The 21,265-nt window shown below is 34.6% G+C and overlaps 3 protein-coding genes and 1 long non-coding RNA gene across 6 annotated transcripts; 3 read left to right on the top strand and 1 right to left on the bottom strand.

Moving 5' to 3' along the window:
* The first annotated feature begins 825 nt into the window (after positions 1-825).
* On the top strand, positions 826-3,943 carry LOC125218137 (Mitochondrial transcription termination factor family protein). Of its 2 annotated transcripts, XM_048119740.2 has the most exons (7): positions 827-1,482; positions 1,579-1,716; positions 1,793-2,038; positions 2,229-2,342; positions 2,444-2,626; positions 3,152-3,369; positions 3,454-3,943. In XM_048119740.2, the coding sequence occupies exons 1-7, from the start codon at positions 886-888 to the stop codon at positions 3,779-3,781; spliced, it is 1,824 nt and encodes a 607-aa protein (XP_047975697.1). In that variant the 5' UTR covers positions 827-885; the 3' UTR covers positions 3,782-3,943. The 2 variants fall into 2 exon arrangements, with proteins under 2 accessions (XP_047975699.1, XP_047975697.1); XM_048119742.2 differs by lacking the exon at positions 1,579-1,716 and having other exon boundaries at positions 826-1,482.
* Positions 3,944-4,302: 359 nt separating this feature from the next.
* On the bottom strand, positions 4,303-7,847 carry LOC125223319 (tryptophan synthase alpha chain-like). Its single transcript, XM_048126409.2, has 9 exons — positions 7,583-7,847; positions 6,551-6,697; positions 6,384-6,449; positions 6,012-6,120; positions 5,772-5,848; positions 5,245-5,322; positions 4,842-4,919; positions 4,656-4,715; positions 4,303-4,565 (listed from the first exon to the last, which is right to left on the bottom strand). Exons 1-9 carry the CDS (start codon positions 7,772-7,774, stop codon positions 4,431-4,433), a joined length of 942 nt encoding a protein of 313 aa, XP_047982366.1. The 5' UTR covers positions 7,775-7,847; the 3' UTR covers positions 4,303-4,430.
* A 4,839-nt stretch (positions 7,848-12,686) lies between these two features.
* Positions 12,687-15,939, top strand: LOC125219702 (uncharacterized). 2 transcript variants are annotated; one of them, XM_048121745.2, is made up of 8 exons: positions 12,687-12,906; positions 13,453-13,550; positions 13,784-13,905; positions 14,329-14,467; positions 14,553-14,629; positions 14,697-14,889; positions 15,046-15,155; positions 15,550-15,939. In XM_048121745.2, the coding sequence occupies exons 2-7, from the start codon at positions 13,490-13,492 to the stop codon at positions 15,153-15,155; spliced, it is 702 nt and encodes a 233-aa protein (XP_047977702.1). In that variant the 5' UTR covers positions 12,687-12,906; positions 13,453-13,489; the 3' UTR covers positions 15,550-15,939. The 2 variants fall into 2 exon arrangements, with proteins under 2 accessions (XP_047977702.1, XP_047977701.1); XM_048121744.2 differs by having other exon boundaries at positions 12,688-12,906; positions 15,514-15,939.
* Positions 15,940-17,681: 1,742 nt separating this feature from the next.
* Positions 17,682-19,734, top strand: LOC125185376 (uncharacterized). Its single transcript, XR_016134408.1, has 3 exons — positions 17,682-17,749; positions 18,574-18,636; positions 19,500-19,734. It is a non-coding gene; the product is annotated as an uncharacterized LOC125185376 (long non-coding RNA).
* Positions 19,735-21,265: the final 1,531 nt, after the last annotated feature.

The raw sequence follows: 21,265 nt of genomic DNA, 5'->3' as shown, positions 1-21,265 counted from the left end.
GAATGAAGAAGAAAGAATTAATATTTTAATTTGGAGATTAATTAGTGACTTAAAAATCAGAATTAAGAGTTTAATTTGGTCAAAATTGCCGTTGATCGTTAGTTTTTAACGAAACTATTGACGGAGGACCAAAATGATCAAATTTCCATATGTGCAGGACCAAAAAATCCAAAAGATAAAGTTTATGACCAAAAAGGTAAAATGACCCTATGTTTAGGACCAATTTTGACATTTACTGTAAAACTAAATAGCTATTAGTTCTAAAATATGTTAGAATATGAGTTGAATGAGTTAGTATAACGTTAATTATTTATCAAACAATAATAAAAAAAGGTTTGAAATTGTTAAACTGAAATGAATTAAAATAATAAATTGAACTTTGAAGTTATTATGTTGGTACTGTTATTTTACAAAAATCGAGTTTCATTACAATATAAAGTTAAATTATCGGAATAACTATGAAGTTTGGTTAAATTATGACGTGTATCCTACAAATTCATATCTCAGTAAAAAATCGTGAAGTTTAGAATCGATTGCAATTATCACATGACGAAAAAATTTTATCATATACATGTAATATATTGTTGATGTTTTTCAACCAAACAACTTAGTTTTCTTTATGAATAGACTGCATCTTATTTACTCCACTGATACAAATTAAAAAAAAAGAAAAAAAGAATTGTCTGTGATAATTGTGAACAAATAAACTCTACTATAATTTTTCCGATTAATTCTAAAATTGAGCAAAATATGACAAAACTTAATTATTCAATAATTATACTAATAGCTCAACAATTTCAAATTTGGGCTTACATTGTGGGCCCATTTATTAGAAATCAAAAGCTAAAAGCAATACGAGAGCACCAACGCCGGCACACACCTCCAATGGCGGCTCCGCCACTCCTCCACCGCCATTTCTCCAATTCTCTCTCATCTCCGCCCCTCCACCGCCACTTCACCTCTTCTCTCTCCTTTCCCTCCCCTTCCATGCGTCCCGCTGCTCTCGAACCAAATCTCTTCATCTCACCTAAACCCTCCTTAAACCTCAGCAAAACATTTGCATCCGTTTCCTTCGAAAACCAGCGCAGAAAGCCCACGAGCTTCGCCCCCGCCTCACACGCATCCGATTCCGAGCCAGAATCGCGCGAAAATCGCGTTGGAGAAGCGCGGGAAGCCGTTGCCGAGTATCTACAAAAATACGGAGCTTCGCGAGAGGAGGCGAATTGCGTTTCCTCAAACTGCCCTAGCTATCTGAGCATGCTGATTGACGGCGTGGATGACCTCGACGGTTGGAATTCGTTGGCCGCTGCGGCGGAGAATGTAGAATTCAAGAGGAAAGTGTCTCAAATGGCGGAGCAGAAAGGGGATAAGGGCGTTCTTCCTTTTTTGGAGAGTATTGGCCTCTCTCTCGCCTCGGCTTCTCGCTTAGCGCGATATTTCTCTCCTTCCAAGTCCAACGCTCTTCCGCGCCTAATTCACAAGGTTTTTGATCGAATCCTGATTTTTTTCTCATTCAGAAAAAGTGGTAGGGTTTTTTCGATTCCTGATTTTGTGTGTTCTCCTCAATTACTATTATAGGTTGAGTATATGAAGGAGATTTTATTTTGTGGTAGTGATGATGGTGGAATCATTGGGAAAAATGCGTTGAGAATGATGGCGCATATCTCCATTTCCGCTGATGATGAATTTCAGCAAACTTTAGCATTTTTAGAGAAGGTTAAAGATGATAAGATTGTTTGTTGATAATGTGTCTGCCATGTTTTTTGTATTAATCTCATTTTTAATTGTGTAGATTCAAGCGAGGCGTGGGGGTTTGCATCTATTAGGCTCTGAGAATGCCTCTTTTGGGTATCTGATTGAATCCTTTCCTCGTCTCCTTGTCCTGCCTCTAGAATCTTGTGTGAAGCCAATCGTGTTGTTTTTGGAAGTCGTCGGAGTCCCTAAAGAATGCATACGAAACATAATATTGCTGTTCCCGCCCGTTCTGACCTATGATATTGACACAGATATCAAACCAAGATTGAGGTCATTTGAGAAGGTACAATTGAAAATTTGCCTCTTTAAGTTTGCTGCTTCAGTTTCTTCGTGTACGAGCCAATGATTTGCAAAGCGATATTTTGAACATCTAGTGATTCCCGTCTTGTTGACTATGATACTGTATTGCTGGTGAATTTGATACGTTTAATATGGCTGTTCACGGTTGGCTATATTGGTATATTGCCTTGTAGATTGGTGTGAAGGATACTGATCTTGGGAAGATGCTCGTTAAGTATCCATGGATTCTTTCTGCTAGCATCCTAGAGAACTTGGAGAAAATCCTCGATTTCTTTGATGAAGAGAAGGTATTGTTGGAGTTCAGATGCTTGATTCCTTCATCTCGGAATCTGATGCAGCGGAATAGATATCTTTCTGTACTTACAATTTTTTATTGGACGCTCTCTAGGTTCCAAGAAGCTGCTCCTCGCAAGCAATCAAAAGCTGGCCACATATTTTGGGTTGTTCAGTTAGTAAGATGAAGTTGATAGTGGAAGAATTGAGTAAAATGGATATTAAAAGTAAGAAGTTAGGTCATGTCATTGCTACAAGTCCTCAACTACTACTTCGCAAGCCTCAGGAATTACTTCAGGTTGGTTCGACAGAAATATCTTTATAAATCTTAAATCTATCGAAACATTTCTTTATTGTACTTTGTTGTGTTTAGTTATCAAATCAGTTCAATTTGGAGCTTCCCATGTGAACCTCATGACGTCAGTTGAATAAGGGCAAAGCAAAGGCTTATCACACACAAAATTAGAATCTAAGTGTTGTTTTTTATCTGGGCCATTCAAGTTAGAGGCAGATTGCCTGGTCGAAATATGTGTTCAATTTATCGATAAAGGAATCATGATGATAGTTTATTTTTACGGCCTTTTGTGGAGTTATGTTGCAAAGACTTGGTTTATGTGCTACTCTTTGCAAATGGTTTTGGTGTCTGTTACATCTTTATTAGTAAAACAGAATCCTGATCTTGTGTTGCAGACCTTTTTTCTTATCTTAATTTTTTTTTATAAAGCTACTTTGGTGAAGGGATTTTATGAAGCCATTGCATACAAAGCAACCTTTTTTGCATCATTTCTTTTGTTAAACTTTTTCTTTTTCTTCCTGCATTCAGGTGGTGTCCTTCTTTAAGGAGTTAGGAATGGATGAGGATGCCATTGCTAGGACGCTAGGCCGTTGCCCTGAAATTTTCGCTGCAAACATAGACAAAACGCTTGATAAGAAGTTGGAATTTCTCTCTAACATTGGCATCTCCAAAGCCAACATCCCACGAGTCGTCAGGAAATACCCGGAACTATTTGTTTGTGATGTCGACAGGGCTTTACTTCCCAGGTAAATAATTTTACTATGCTTGAACTATAATTACCATAAAAAGGGGGAAAAAAAAACTAATGCTTAAGATGTGATTCTTGGCAGAATGAGGTACCTGATTGAGATCGGATTGTCAAAGAAAGATGTCGGGTTCATGGTACGGAGGTTCTCTCCTTTACTCGGGTACAGCGTTGATGAAGTCTTGAGACCTAAATTGGAGTTCCTAGTGAAGACCATGGGAAGGCCTGTACGTGACGTGGTGGATTACCCGAGATACTTCAGCTACTCATTGGAGAAGAAGATAAAGCCGAGGTATTGGGTTCTGAAAAGTAGGAACATAGATTTTTCACTGAAGGAGATGTTGGGCAAAAATGATGAAGAATTTGCAGATGTATATATAGGTGATGGAGAGGTGCTTGTTCCTCCCTCTTGAAATCTCTGCAATCACATAGTTTAGGGATCCTTCTCTATTTATCATGATGTTTTAGTGTTGTGCAGTTGTATATGAGATTAAACTATGATAGAAAATTAAGGATTGTGTATATGATATTGATTCTTTGAAATAGCAATGATAGGTTATCACTTTGATTTTTTATTTTGTTGAGTTTTTCACCATTATTTTTTTAGTTCCTATATTTTTTTAATCCTAATTTGATGATATTTTTCATCAATAATATGGAAATTATCAATTGAAAATAATGAGTTAATAATAACAATAATGATAATTTTTAATCCATACTTGTTGATAATGTTAGGGTACCTTCAATCTCAATGTAATTCATTTATTAGTGATTTATTTTTACTTTGAGCTTTCTGAATATATATTTTTAATATTCTTTATTTATTTAAAGCAAATTTGATAAATATATATACATAACCAAAATTCTATGACAAAGAAGGTTAATTTAGCACTCCATAGGAGAAAAAACAACATAAACCCCTGAAAAGAGAATATAGGAGAAGAAACAACAACCACCACCATTGTTTTATTAGAAGGAAACTGAACATATTTTATTCATATAAAAAAAATTGTGGTTTTCAGTTTTGTTGCAATTCTAGGTGCTCAGTTTGAAAGAATTTCATCACTCAAGGGCTGATTTTAAGCTTTTGGTGAACACCTCTAGCTCCTTTAGCCCTTCTTCAGGTGATTTTGCTTCACCAAGTATTCTAACCATGGCACTCCCAACAATCACGCCATCTGCTCCCCAATCCGCCACCTGAAAACGACGATTTAGATGCTTAAAAATGTCCATTATCAACAACGAAACGCGCATCAGATGCTAAGCAATAGCATGTTCAAGACATACCTGCTTAACATGCTGTGGTTCTGATATGCCAAAACCAACTGCTACTGGCTTGTTCGTTGCCTGTGGAGGGTAAAAAAGGTGAGTGTTATTTGCATCAACCTTTACCAAGATTTTCTCGAGCCTTATAAGGGCAGTGTAAGAGATTGAGAGGTGTGGAGACTCATTATATATAATAGAAATCTTTACCTCCTTGATGTCCAGTAGAAGAGATTGAACCTTATTATTGACAGAACCTCGTGCTCCAGTAACTCCCACCGAGCTCACCTATTAATAGACAAAGGACATATAGAGTAATTATTTTGATTTCACGACTCAGGTTGCAGCTTAAATTGGAGTCACATTTATCTAGCTTGGAGTAATGACCACTGACAATCGACAAAAATGAGAAGTTGAGTTAAAGGAGATCGACATTTGCTATTGATGTTGTTAATGCTTTTATGTGCTTTGCATCAGAAGGAGATGAACAAATATTCAGAAAAAAATTTCAACAAGTGGCTAGTGGCATTATTTATTTTTTCTTTTTATTATTGAATGATAAAAATAAATTGATCCAACCAGTAACTGCTCAAAAAGGAAATGTGAATCTTACAAGGTAGACGAAACCTTCTGATGCTTCAACAATGTCTTGCATTCTCTCTCTTGGAGTGGTTGGTGTAGTCAGCAGCACCTGGATTACATTTCCCACTAATGTCAAAAATGCAAACATGAAAGCAGCTCAGATCTAACTTCTAAGCATATAACTTATCATCTTACTCTGCAACAACATGTGCCTTCACATCTCTACCGATCAAATTGTTGCACAAAATTAAGCTACAAACTACAGCCCCTCTTCTAGTTAAGCATTATTAGAATTGTCAATAGAGATAAATGTAACATAAGGTGAGACATATTGCTGAGTATCAACAATAATAATCATTTTTTTCGTAGTTTCTGAAACACGCCACACCCAAAATCCAACAAAAAAGAATGAGAAGTTACAAGTAATACTAGGTCAGATCTTCTAACCAAGAGAAGAAAACGGGGGCAATTTGACAAGTCTTAAAATATTCAGCCAAACAGTGCAAACTAGACACATAGAACATAGCCAGGAAATGAATTATCAGTGGGAAAGCTAACCAATTCAATATTTTTATCGGCAGCTTCCTTTCTCAATATCTCAGTCTCCTCTAGAGGCACATCTGGAACTACAAGACCTGAAATGAATGAAATACGAGATCAAATTAGATAGAAAGTAGTTGCATAATTGTAGAAGGCATTTACATCAATAGAAAAGCTATATATAGCCAATAAATGAGAGATGGGGCAACTAAAGCATTGATTTACAGTTAAAAATGTAAAGCTGCAAAGTATATTTACCATGTATTCCAGTATCCTGCAACGTGGTCATGAATTGCTCCACACCACGTTTGAGTATTGGATTGTAATATGAGAACAATGATACTGGACAAGATAATTGAGGCACCACCTTTAAGAGGACAAAATGTTAATACTATGGCACTGTCTCATCACACCAAAATAGTTTGAAAATGATAGTGAAGCTACAGACAACATAAAATACAGTAATGATAAGCCTAACAAAACTAATCTCTGAAACTTAGAACACAATACGTTTATCATGGATCACGGGAAAGTAGTGGCGATGGTACCGTATACATTGCGATATACTCTTTTGTTGATAAACTACGATATACTCTTTTGTTGATGCTGTATAAAAGTAGTGGAACTTACTTCCTGCAACATTGCGATGATACTATCGAAGTTGGTTCCTTTGGCTAATGCTCTTGTTGCAGCAGCCTATGAAAGAAAATATAGATTTATTATCATTCATGAGCAATAAAACCGCTAGGTAAGATACCACTTGGATGCCAAGATTATACATAGTCACATGTTTATACCTGGATAACAGGACCATCGGCTAAGGGGTCTGAATAAGGTACACCGAGTTCAATAATGTCCGAGCCACATGAATCAAGGACCTTTAGCGCTTCCGCAGTGGTTGAAAGGTTGGGGTCACCAGCTGTGATATACGGGATGAGTGCCACCTTTTACACCAAATTCCAAAAGCATGGTTAGAACATACTGTTGAGAAAAGAATGCATGAAACCAATATAGCACAGTATGAGGAATCGAGTATTAACAGAATACAAATCAACTTGTTCATCAGGTTTCCATCATTATATAAATGATAGGTTTATGGCAGAACTTGTGCACCAAAATCATGTTCGCAGGTTGCAAAATTAAAATACTCCTATCTCTCTCTACTAAAATTGTTTGTTCTTTATTCCCTTCTCTCCATGATTCGGTATGCTGATTTTGATGGTTGATAGACTTAAACAAACAAATTCCGAAAAAGCTAAGTTTTGGCATTTTCTGTTTCATATAAATGGAAAAGACTAATTAATAGTATTGTAGCTCTAGATAAATAGAAAAGACTATTTAATACAAAGTGAATGCCATGGCCACTTTTTCTCCAGATTAATGGAAAAGGCAAATTGATGCCATCCAGTGACAAATTGCGGCTATGGTCAACTTATCTCCATATAAATATGGAAAATTATATTTATACCATCCAGCAACAAATTGAGGCTAAACAATTTCACTGCTGGAAAACAGAATCTTCCAGCGAAGATTATTTCGAGGTTAAATCACATACTCAAATATCAGCATATCGAATGTTCATAAATTCAGCCATAATCAAACCACTGAATGCATGAAAACTGAAATAGACCGCCGAAATCACGAACCAAACCTCACAAAAAGAAAACAAATGTACAGATTCGTTGATAGAAGATTCTATGATATTCTATCAACCACAGAGGGTCAGAAATCATTCAATGATACTACTAAAAAAGCATAAACAATACTCGAAATGTTGAAAATAATTCTCAATCAAAGAAATTAAGCAAATATGAGATTGAGAAGCTCACTTTTCCTTGCTTCTTCAATTTGGAGAAGGTTTCGGAGATTCCAACGGTGGGCGCGGCAGTGAGAGCGGCCGTGATCGGCTTCAATTTGAAGGACCTGTTGGCGGTAGACCTAACAAACGAGCGGCATTCAGCTGAATAGTTGCCGGCGTTGGATTGGAATAAGCGTGAGGAGTTGAGAGAAGCAGCGGCCATTGATTCTCTGCTACAGCTCGTAGAGTTGTAACTGCTAATTTTTGCTGTGCCGTTAGAGAGAGAAGGGTTCGTTTATATAGATGGATTTTGGTGTGGTAATACTAATATTTAATTTTTTTTTCGTCGCCTAAACATAAATGCTTTGAAAAAATTGGAAAAGTATAATAAAAATTAAAGTAAATATAATTATATTAATATTAGAGCACTCTCAATGCTCTCCCTAAAAACTCCCTTATTTCTTCCTAATTCCTGCCACATCAGCGCCACATCAGCACCAAAATTTATCCCCAGTTTTTAGCCAACTTTTAGCCAACTGCTCCAATGGTTTCTCCCTTATTTCTCCCTAACTCAACATTTCATTTTTACATCATTACTAATTTAATTGTTTTATTTTTGTATATAATAAAGCTAGCTAATTTATAAGACAAGACAAATAATAGTAATAAAGTTCGTTGTATTAAACACGAGTAAAAAATTACAACGACGAAAATTAAAAAAAATAGGAGGGAAATTATTTTAAATTAATTATTAAATTTTAAATTTATAGGGGGGGAAATTAAAAAAAAAAACTATTTTTATCGCCGGATTATCGCCCACAGTGGTCGGCGATAATCCGGAGAATTTTCGGGATTCGGTGTTAATTCGGTAGAATTAACGCCGGATTATCGCCGATTCCTCCCCATTGCCGGCGAATTTTCGGCAATAATTGGCGATAAAACGCCGGATTTAACGCCGAGTGCATTGGGAGTGCTCTTAATAGATAATGAGAGTCATATATTAATAGTGTAAACGTTTATTGTCAAAAAATTTCGTAGACCATAATAGTTAAATATAAATTTGGTTAAATACTATTATTAAAAAAATATTATTGGGGATAAGACCGAATATTTTCTGTAAAGTAAACATTTGAACTTAATTATAAGAGTAAAGGTCAAAAATGGTCCCTAACATATGACCGTTCTATCAATTTGGTTCTCAACATTATCTTTTTGATTATTTGGTCCCTCACAAATAAATTCGGGCCCGAATCGGTCCTTACTTAACAGAACCGTTAAAAATAGACGGTCAATATGATTTAATTAAGTTTTGACCAAAATTAAATTACTAATTATAATAAAATTAACATTATCTTAGCCAACACCACTTCCAATTCCATGGCATCATCCGCGTCCTCAGCCTCAAGCAAAACCGCTTCACCGGTCCAATTCCGGACCTCTCCAACCTCACCGCCTTAAAACTCCTCTTCCTCTCCGAAAACTGTTTCTCCGGTGAGTTTCCGGCGTCGCTGATTTCACCCTCCGCCTCGAGGAGAACTCCTTCTCCCGCAACAGATTCTCCGGTGAAATCCCCCTCTCCGTCAACTGCCTCACGCATTGGCTCACCCTCCGCCTCGAGGAGAACTCCTTCTCCGGCGCAACTCCCGATTTACACTTGCCGAATTTGCATGAATTCAACGTGTCGGCGAATAAGTTCCCGGAGCTATACCTAGCTCGTTTTCTAAATTCACTGCGTCGTCGTTTTGGAGGAATCCGGCATTGTGCGGGACGCCGCTGGAGAAATGTGGTGAAATTGGTCGCCAATTGTATCCACTAAATCAATCAAGGATACTCGACCTCTCTTATTTATTTTAGAAATGATTTCACTCCTCAATTGCTCCTATCGAAGCCAGACATGCAGATAAAATTGAATAAAGGAGTAAACATCTTTTAAAAAGAAATGATACACAATTAATCACCTGAGTGATGTATTCTTTGCCGGAGGAGGTGTGGAGAAGTTCGAAGTCGATGATTTCAAGTTGCTGAGTTTCTGGACCAATTCAACAACGTTTCGTTCGGACAAACGGATGCTGGATTTCGCCTGCTATGCAAACTCAAATTGCCTCTGCAGTTCAAGCAGTTCCTCATCCATGGCGGCGGCGGCGGAGGTGTGTGAGTGTTGGCTGCCGGTGGTGGTGATCGTTCTTCTGTTTTGCCGTAGGGCCTTTTCTGGCTAATAGATTTTGGTCAAAACTTAATTAAATCACATTGACCGTCTATTTTTAACGGTTCTGTTAAGTAAGGACCGATTCGGGTCCGAATTCATTTGTGAGGGACCAAATAATCAAAAAGATAATGTTTAAGATCAAATTGATAAAACGACCATATGTTAGGGACCATTTTTAGCCTTTACTCTAATTATAAACTACAGTTAACTCCTTCTATAAATTATAATCAACCATAATAATAGATATAAATGTTATATAAGCATGATACTATGTTATTAGAATGGCGAACCCAAGAATCTGAATTTGAAGAAACAAAAAGTCGATACAAATCAATTTATTTATTTTTATTTAGTTCGAAATAACACAATTTAAATGTGTTTAAAATTTTTAACTGAAAAACAACACCAATTAGGTGTGCCTTATTCTGAAAAGTAAAAAAGTCAATATTGCTGTAAACAAATTCGATATGTGTGACAATGAAGATTAACTTAAATTTGGGGAATAGAATGGAAAAGTTTTAAAAAATATTATGGGTTGGGATTGTGGAAAAGAATACTTATTATGCCATTCCTCAAAAATTTTGTGGATATAATTGAGATTTCTTTGAACAAAAATGTCAACAACCATTTAACTATTTAAGATAATCCAACCATGCACTCAAGTTCACTTTAACACATATATATCATATACTCCCTCCGTCCCGCTTTAGCAGTCTCATTGACTTTTCTGCCATCTTTTTGTAAAAATGATAAAAAATAGTTAAAAAAGAGAAATAGTAAATTAAGAGAGAGAATAATATAGAGAAGAGTTGTATCTACATTATTGTCTCTCTTACTTTTACCATTTCTCCACTTTAACTACTTTTTATCATTTTTACAAAAAGAGGGTAGAAAAGTCAATGAGAGTGTTAAAGCGGGACGGAGGGAGTACTTCATATGATGCAAAATCAGTCAAATAAGTGAGTGACAGAAAAAAAATATTTCCATATAAAAAAATGAAGTTTATGGCACGAAACTATTATTGTGAACGATAAAATTTGAAAAACATATGTGAATGGATAAAGTATTAATCTATTTTTTTTAAGAGTGAACTACAAAAATGGTCTCTGGACTATGGGTTTATCTCGCCCATAGTCCCTGGACTTTAAAAATATCGTCAGTAGTCCTTGGACTAAGGGTTTATTTCGAAATTGGTCCTTTTGGCTTTTTTTTGTACGAAAATGCCCTTTTGAGGGGTTTGGGCAATTTGGTCTTTTTACACTTTTAACATTTTAAATATGATATTATTTCAGTTATGTACTAAATTTGATATTATTTCAAAATTATCATTCTTCTTCCCTTTTGTCATCCTTCACTTTGTTTCTTTAATTCAATATTAGATTTAATTTTACAAAATTTTAAATTTTAATATTTTAAATATCAATAAATTTTTTTAATTACAAAAATTATTAAATAAAAAAAATTAATAGTCATAATCAATATTTGAAAGTGTATAATATTTAATCAATATGACAACGACTTAGTTTTAATCAATATTTAATAGTTTTAATCATAAATATATCATATAACACGATTTATTCTGAAATAAATATGCATCTAATGTAAGACTAATATAATTTTTGTTTATTAATTTGAAAACAATCAAAATTTACTAGTAATTTTCAACAAAAATACTCCTATATGAAATTTTTAGTAGGATCAAATTTTTAATCAACTTCATAATATTCAATCACAAGCAATTATAACAACCGAACAAAGGCTAAATAGAATAACTCTTATTTTTCCATCATGATTAATATTATTTGTGTGTACTTCTTCAATTCAGCTGAATATTATATTAAATAACAAAAATTAATAGTTTTAATCAATATTTATAGTGTCCATGAATTAATAGTTTAATTAAAATTTTTATTGATATTTAAAAATTAAAATTTAAAATTTAATTTTATAAAATTAAATATAATATTGAAATAAAAAAACAAAGTGAAGGATGACAAAATGGAAGAAGAATGATAATTTTGAAATAATATCAAATTTAGTACATAACTAAAATAATATCAGATTTAAAATGTTAAAAGTGTAAAAATATCAAATTGCCAAAAACCCTCAAAATCCCCCAAAAGGGCATTTTCGTACCAAAAAAGCCAAAAGAACCAATTTCGAGATAAACCCTTAGTCCAGGGACTACTGGCGATATTTTTAAAGTCCAGGAACTATGGGCGAGATAAACCCATAGTCCAGGGACCATTTTTGAAGTTCACTCTTTTTTTAAATGATAGGTTTTTATACTAAGAGCATCCGCAGTGGGCTCTTGTCCGTCCTTGCCAGCGGCGGGGACGCCGCTCGTCTGCTGCTGCGAGCTGTCCGTCCTTGCCAGCGGCAGGGCGGTGCTCTTAAATAAGAGCACGTCCGTGCCGCTGAGCAGGCTGACGTGGCAGCACGCGATTGGCCAACGACAATTTCGTTTTTTTAATTTTTTTTTAAAAATTCGAATTTTAATTTAAAAAATCATTTTTAAATAAAAAAAATATTTTCCCACTTCTCAAAATTATATCCGTTTTCTACACACTTTTAATTATGTAATTTTTATTTTTTAGGATTTAGTTATGTAATTTTTATATTTTAATGTATTTTTATATTGTAGAAATGTTTTTAGTAATTGAAGTATTTAAATTGAATAATAGAATAGTGGGACCCTTGAGCTTGTCCTTGCGAAAGAGTATGGATGTGGGTGTTATACTCTTGCCTAAGGATAAAGAGTAAAAATGGGTTCGAGCCCAACTCCGTACTCTTATTTAAGAGCACGGATGGGATGCAAGTGTGATTTTCATATATTATTAACCAAGTTTAATAGAGCTCTGAATTGAATAAAGTGATCTAAATTATGAAATAAAACATGAAAGCCCAAAGAGCCCAATATTTCAAATTTGAGAAAAAGGCCCAGAAAAATATGCAGCAGTTTGCATTTCATGTAAAGAAATCGTTTCTCTCTTCAATTCGTTTCCCAATTTCCATTGATTTTTGGTTATGGAAACTGAATCAATATTCTCGAGCTTCTCCAACTCACAAATGAATGTCGATTTCTAGAGTTTTGAATCTCCATCTTTTCTTCTCAAATCAATCGGAGCATCTCCGAAGATTTTGAACAGGTAATTTTTATGGTTTTTATGTATAGGAAATTTCACTTGCATTCGATTTTGTGGATTCGTATTGTTTTCTAGCTTCGCGCTGTTTGTTTTTCTGGTGAAGAATGTTTCGTGTATTGATTAATTTTAAGAAATGGAAATAAGATGAAAAATTATTCTGCAGCACATTTGGAAACTGGAAGTTCATACTCTAAACACACAGCTGAGGAATGGAAAAATGAACATCCTTGATTTTATGCCTCAATTCAGTTTATTTTTTAATTTTGAATCATTATTAACTGGTTATTGTTTCTTGCAATTGAGAATGCAATGAGCTGTTAGGGTTAGTGTTGAGGAACTGTTGAATTTAATCAACTGATCATGGCAACTACAAAATGTGTTTTCTTCTACATTATTGAGTTCAAAATATTAGCTACTAGTATTACATTTTAACTGATATTTTGTGGAAGCTGGTTGAACTTTTACTTCTCATGTACTGATATTTAAGAAACAGATTGTTGAAAATGGTGCTAAGGAACTGCTCATAACTGTGTTTCAATACAAAAACAGATTTTCGTCCCCCTGGAGAATTACACACAGGATAAAGATGCTCGGCATTTCCTACGGAGAGCTGTTCCTCATTGTTGGAGCTGCAGCCGCCCTTATTGGTACTCTCTCGTTATCTCTCTACACATACGTAATTCGGTAGGAATATGTCCAATCAGTTTCACATCACATGTTATTCCCTGAATCGTTCCATGGTTGCATTTAAGGCTGGATTTTCTAATGCGTGATTTTACTTTTAGGCTCAGTTTCCTGCATTTTAGAAACCATGTAAACTTTGGGGTTGTTTAAATATAGGGAAAATAAATAACATTGGTCGAGTTTGCGATTGAATTAGGTCCAAAGGATCTTCCAGTAATAGCTAGAACGGCTGGGAGGTTAGCTGGGCGCGCTATTGGGTATGTTCAAGTGGCACGGGGACAATTTGAAAGCGTTATGCATCAATCTCAAGCTCGTCAGGTAGTGGTTCCTGCATGGTTCTTTAATGTCTTCCGATTCCGATGCAATTGGTGTTTATATTTGGCAACTTATTAGAAAATTGCTCTGCTTAGCAGTGGTGTTTTTAATGTTGTTTCTGTTTGTCTAAGGTGTAGAATTATAGAGGGATTAGCTTAACCACATATACCTTGAAATGCAAAAGCCGTTCTTTGCTTTTTAGTTGTATGCTATGCCATTTAGTGGTATTGCACCAGTGCCATCTCTGAATTCAGATATTAAGGTGTTGTGTATGTGATGACATTCTCAGTGGGAATAGTATGATAGTCTCCAATTCCATTTCGATGGCCATATATATATCTCCAAGATTATCCTTATTGTCTGAATTCAGTTTGTGTTTTCGTTCTACAATTTGTTGTTTTAACATGGGAAAATCTGTGAGAACAGGTGCATAAAGAACTGCAAGATACAATGGCACAACTAGAAGCCATACGCCATGAAGTTCGGTCCATTTCTTTCATGAACCCTGGTCCCTTGACAACAAGACTTGTTGATAATATTGCTAATCAACCACCTGTTACAAATGGTATCCATTTGGTTACAACTTTTTGTTGTTTTATGCAAATAGCTTTCTCTTCTCATTCTCATTTTGTTTTGTTACTCAATTACAGAGGAAAAGGAATCTTCAAAACCTCCTCAAGGGAGCAACGTGAGAGTTGAGATCCCGGTTGCCAGTAGCACGACCAAGGTAACTTCAGCACTGTATTACTAGTACTCTAAATTCAAGTCCTTATTGAACTTTCAACTGTCTTAAGGATCACAGTCCATCGACCTTTTCGCTGTCTGATATACATAGCCAAGCAAGCGCATATGCAAGATTGGCTGAATCTGCACCCTTGACTGCAAATTCCATAGACGAAGTTCTTAATGAGTTAAAGGATGATTCTGGTCAGTTCGTTGTTCTACCTATATCAGCTGAAACTGCTAAACTGTTGCCCTGTCAAAAAGGTGACCATATCTAAATTTCTGTTTGGGGCTCTTTCATCACCATGCTTTTACCTACCAATTTACGTTATCAGCAGAAAGCTCATTTTTCTATTTTTCTGCACAAATTGTGTCACGTATTTCATGGACTAAGAAACTCACTAGTAAATTTGGGGTCAGGTGATTTGAGTGGATCCGACTTATTGTTAGAGGCAGTACTTGAGGAAGAGGTGGCCCGCAATGCAAAGAGTTTCTTCTCTCAAGCCCAAAACCAAACAAAGAGTGAATGAGTAAGTACTACTAATATTTGTCCTCAAGTTTGTTCGATTGTCTTGAGATTTGCCTCCCCCCCCAAAAAACAACTGTCAAACCAGTAAAAGCAATTGAATACTACTCTTGATAATCTTTATGCTGCATATTACATTGCATTAGTCTACTTAGTTGTGGCTGAGTTTTGATAGTATCATGCAACAAAGCGCAAACTGGGAAGCATCAAGCTCGCTGTTTTACTTGAAATGACTCTAGCACTACCCAGAACATGAAAAGATTTAATTAATTTCCGAGGAGCATCTTCACTCTTCTGTACTTTGCTTCTGCCCCTACTTTTTCTTCGTTTCCCTTGACCACATCATATCAATCTTATCGCAGTAACATATGGTGGCTTTTGATGGGCAATTCTTCTAGGGTTTTGTGACAGCGCGTAAAATAAATCGCCAGATTCATCCTCAAATGTTGGTGATAGATCAATTCTTCTGTCCCAAATGGCATAATAAAGGTATATAGACGCCACGGTTTTGAAGAATGGAGCAAATTCAACACAATCGACCACCAGATCAACAAATCCGATTTGGATTGAAATGCTATGAATGTGGTGAGCCTGATCGTGAGTGCTGGATGAGAGGAGGTTCAGTGCTGCTAGATGCCGTCGGAGCCCAAGCTATGGTCGAAGGTAAATGACTTTGGAGTAGTATTTATATTTGCAAGCCAATTTGCGACTACTTAAACTTTTTTTGTGGATTTCAATTGCAACGATTAATTTTACGATGGTGATGATAGCATTTCTGTGATTTCATAGATTGGCATTTTGTTCAACTGTTTCATATACAACAATCAATTTATACTAAACAAATACCCAAATTTGATCAGACTCATCGTGTATTGTTTTGGTGGACATTTGGCTTCTTTAGTTTGTGTTTTGGTAAAGTTAAAGTTTGGCTCACATTTCTACTCACATTGTTATCCATTTCAATACCACCGTTAAAGAAAGTACTCCCTCCGTCTCATAAAAGTTGAGTCGTATTCCTTTTTAGTCTGTCCCAATAAAGTTGAGTCATTTTCATTTTTAACAAAAGACAAAACATCTAATCACTCTTACTTTATTCCATCATTTATTTTACTCTCTTATATTTCCTACTTTTTTCATCTCTCCTATTTATTTAATATAAATTCTTAATCTCCGTGCCCAAAAATTTTGTCTCAACTTTTATGGGACGGAGGAAGTACTTTTTTATGGATTCGAACTGCAACTATAGACATAGATTGACATTTTGGTCAACTGTTTCACATTTTGGTCATCAATAAATACCCAATCACCATTAAAATCATTTTTTACATTTACAATCATCTTCATCGTCTACATTTATTATTGCGAAAAAAATCATGTGGAACAATTTTCTTAACTTCCAACATTTTTATGAACAGTTTTCACCACAGTTTAATTACTTATTAAGGTTGAAAATGTTTCTTAAGTTTCAATTTCTTTCATTTTAAAGTTATTTTATTTTCCTTGCAGAAACGCCTTTTATTTAGAAATAAAAGATAACATGCTTCCACCTACAATCTCTTGTAAAATAATCTACTAGTCTCATTTGAATAAATAGTAAATTGCATTCAACTTATTCAATTATTTCAACACACTTGAACTCTTACAAATAATTGCTACTCCCTCCGTCCCGGATAATTCGGGTCACTTTGACCGGGCACGAGTTTTAAGAATTGTAATGAAAAATGGGTTGAAAAAGTTAGCGAATGTGGGTCCTACCTTTATATATTAGTTTTATAATAAAATGTGAGTAGGAATGAGTTAGTGGAATATGAGGTCCACTACCAAAAATGGTAAAAGTGAAATGAGACAAATTATGTGGGACGGACCGAAATGAAAAACTGGGACGAATTATCCGGGACGGAGGAAGTACTATACAAAATTATTTGAACAATCTCTTACAAAAAAAAATTACTACTACAACTAAATACAAAAACACGGGCGTCACATAATAATATTTACAGCTACATACGGACTTCTAGTATCTATGGGAACATACGTGTCCCATACGAGCTTCCTCAATGTGATATCCCTAACCCGAAACCTACATCATTTTGCACTATTGCATATTTTTATTATCATTTTAGGACTATTGTTATATTATATCTTAATAGTTAAATTATAAGTCTATAGTATATGTTTATTATTATATGCTATAATGCAATGGATTGCCTATATAATATGTATAGGACATTTTTTTTACTAATAAAACCTACGAGTACATATGCATTCATCTACTACTTGAGTTTATGAATATATATATATATATATATATATATATATATATATACTATTATATTAGGTAAATATATGTTGTGTGTGGAACTAATTATATACTTTGGCAAGAGTACAAATAAAGATAATGCATAAATAAAAGAAAATCCTTACTAGTGACACGTGTAACTGAAACGTGTCTCATACTTGCTTCATTTGATGCTTAGTGTATTTTAAGATAAGGTTTGAATACTATAGTGTTGGACATAAGAACAAAAATAAAACAAAGGGTGAACTTCTTCAAAAAAGAAAATAAATAAAAATAGTCGGATATCATCTTTCTTGAAGGTAATACTTATTCAAATTTTTATTTAGCCTCATACACATGCTTTTTTATTTGGAAGTAATACGAGTACTTTGGAAATTACTTGTTTTCCAAATATATACACCTAATTAATTTGTTTTTTTTAAGATAATATATTTATCGGAATTTATCTGCATAAGTTCTTATAACATGTATGCATAGAAGCAATAAGAATTTGTAGCATGTAATAATTTTTATAAGTTCATGAGATATCTAATATTTTTTTTTTTCATAAATAGATGTATATGTTAGTATAGGTTTTTGCAGCAGGCATGCAGATATATATATATGTACATATGCATAGATTTGAGATAGTAAGTTAACTAATTATATATATATATATATATATAGGGACGTGATCAAATGCAAACTCTAAATATTGTACAAACTCCAAACTATGATCTGGATCGTTAGAAAATATCAACAGATCATGAAATAATAGCAACAAAAAATGTCAACGGTTGATGTTGTGTTGAAATTGTGTTGACATTGTATTGATATTGTGTTGATATCAGAATCTTGAAATTTTATACTGTGTTGACATTATGTTGATATTGTGTTGAAAAAGTTTAGAGTTTGTACAATATATGGGTTTGCATTTTATCACTACCCTATATATATATATATATATATGTAATTAGATCTATATGTGTATGAGGAAATAATATAATTAAATTATCTCTTAAGATCCGTACTGTAATATTTAACTACAGTTATGTGTATAAATATAGGAGACCATTTACAATTTTAATTAAAGTAGATAACATACAAAAAGTTGTAATAATTTAATTGTGCATGTATTATATAGGACCAAGGGCTATAGATCGAGAAACGGGAACAAGTACTCTACCAGATTATCTATCTTAATCAGGTGTGTATAAATCACACTTTTAATTTTACATGTCTTATATGTTTCTTTGCTAGGTATTTATATGAAGTGAATAATTGGACTATATGATGTGACCCTGATATGATTATGTGTTATTTGATATCAATGGTAGAATATGATAGAAATATGTAATTGATGCAATTGATATGTTTTCCACATGGTTTTGGAATTATTTGAATCATTGGATTAAAAAGGATCTGTGGCAGTCATTCTCTGGGTCTGATATCAATGGCAATGGACCTTCGGGTCATATATATGTTTCTTTGCTAGGTATTTATATGAAGTGAATAATTGGACTATATGATGTGACCCTGATATGATTATGTGTTATTTGATATCAATGGTAGAACATGATAGAAATATGTAATTGATGCAATTGATATGTTTTCCACATGGATTTGGAATTATTTGAATCATTGGATTAAAAAGGATCTGTGACAGTCATTCTCTGGGTCTGATATCAATGGCAATGGACCTACGGGTCATATATATATACAATGGCAATGGACCTTCGGGTCATATATATGTATACAATGGCAATGGGACCTCCGGGTCATACTATACAATAGCAATGGACCTTCGGGTCATATATATATGTACAAAGGCAATGAGACCTTCGGGTCATATACAATGGAATCCCGGGCAGATACCAGGCTTGATTTGTCACAGAATAATAAGCTGAACAAAGTGGCATCTGCATATGCATATGAATTTGTTTTATTATTCATTGGTTATTGCTATATATATATTGGTAGAGAATATGAGTGATATTTTGGGATATGGAATTAAAGGGAAGATTTATATACACTGAGTTGTGGCTCATATAAACCACTAATATTTTTCAGGAATAAGATATCAGTGAAGTTTTTGGTTGACGTGGGTCGTAGGAACTGCACGTGTTATCAGGTTCGGCGGCTGACGCGTTTTGGCAACCTTCTCCTCCTCATCATTTTTGCATGTAGATAAATGTGTAGTATATAGAGTGGTGAGAGGGTCCCACTACGGTTTAGAATGTTTTGAAATATGTACTTGATAAATGTTGGTATTCGAAATTATATAATGTGTGTTTTATTTGCTTGACATGTGGATTGTTTATTTTAAATTTTGAATTTATTTATAGTAAGTGTATAAGTTATAAGGGTTGAGCTGTGACACTCAATATCTTGAAGTACCCGTTGTAGCCCCAATCGACACCATAGGAGTTTTGACAAATGTAATATTTGTCAAAACCATCCTCACCACAACCAACAATGGTTATGGCATGAGTGGCTTTGTAGGGCGAACTACTTGTATCTTTCAAAACATCCTATCAGTTTAAAATTTTAGAATTAATAATCAAATACTCCCTCCGTCCCAAGCAAGATGACCCCTTTCTTGGGCGGCACGAGATTTTATGCAAATTTATTTTGTGTGTTGAGAGGAGAGAGTAAAGTAAGAGAGGGAGAATAAATTAGAGATAAAGGTGTTTCCATTTTAAGTAATGGGTCATCTTAGTTGGGACAAACTAAAAAGGAAAGTGGGTCATCTTCAATGGGACGGAAGGAATACTATAAAATAAATATTGAAGTAAAGAATTTATAGTGTCATACCCCATTTCTGCAATTTAAGAATGAGTCTGTGACCCAAATACAACCGGTAACTGGTTGTCTGCGCAAAGTTTCTTCAATTTCGTAGTCGGATTTCAGCTCTCTATAGCTGCTAATCCGAATCTTTTCATCCTGCACAAAAGATGAATCATTAAAAAATTCACATACTACAAAGTTCTATTTAAATATCGTAAATTTTACTTACAAGTTCTACTGGTTTACCCGACACACGAATCTTCGGCAATATAGGATCTGAATGATCCCATTTACAGTTCGGATTAAATTTACCTGTGTAGGGATAAACTATGTTTGGACATAGACCGTAGTTAATACATAAGCAAGTGCTATATTTAAATAGCACCTATAACCTCCAAGCGGGATGAGATTAGGAATCGGTTCTTCATGATAAATCAAATATAACCAATTTACAAACTCTTCTACGGATCCGATGAGAGACGATTTTTTTTTGTGCCATCTCATCGCGTACAGTGCGGCCGTGACAACAAATGCATAACATGAATCTAAAGCACAAGAGATAATTATAAAAAAATCTTGTGCTTTAGATTCATGTTATGCATTTGCTGTCACGACCGCACCGTACGGCGATGAGATGGCACAAAAAAAAATCATCTCTTATCTGATCCGTAGAAGAATTTGTAAATTGGTTATATTTGATTATTCCTGAAGTACGTGTTGGGGTGGTTCCTTATCTCATCTCGCCTGGAGGCTATGGGTGCTATTTAAATATAACACTTTTGATTATGTACTTAAATACGGTCTATGTCCAAACATAGTTTATCCGTACACAAGTAAATTTAATCGGAACTGTAAATGAGATCATTCAGATCCTATGTTCCCGAAGATTCGTGTGTCTGGTAGACCAGTAGAACTTGTAAGTATAATTTACGATATTTAAATAGAACTTTGTAGTATGTGAATTTTTTAATGATTCATCTTTTGTGCAGGATGAAAAGATTCGGATTAGCGGCTATAGAGAGCTGAGATCCGATTATGAAATCGAAGAA

The sequence above is a fragment of the Salvia hispanica genome, chromosome 1 (genome assembly GCF_029641045.1).
Source record: "Salvia hispanica isolate PSC_SH4W2 chromosome 1, Shi_PSC_v1, whole genome shotgun sequence".
In the NCBI taxonomy this organism is placed as follows: Eukaryota; Viridiplantae; Streptophyta; class Magnoliopsida; order Lamiales; family Lamiaceae; genus Salvia; species Salvia hispanica.
This window is presented reverse-complemented; position numbering and strand designations above follow the sequence as displayed.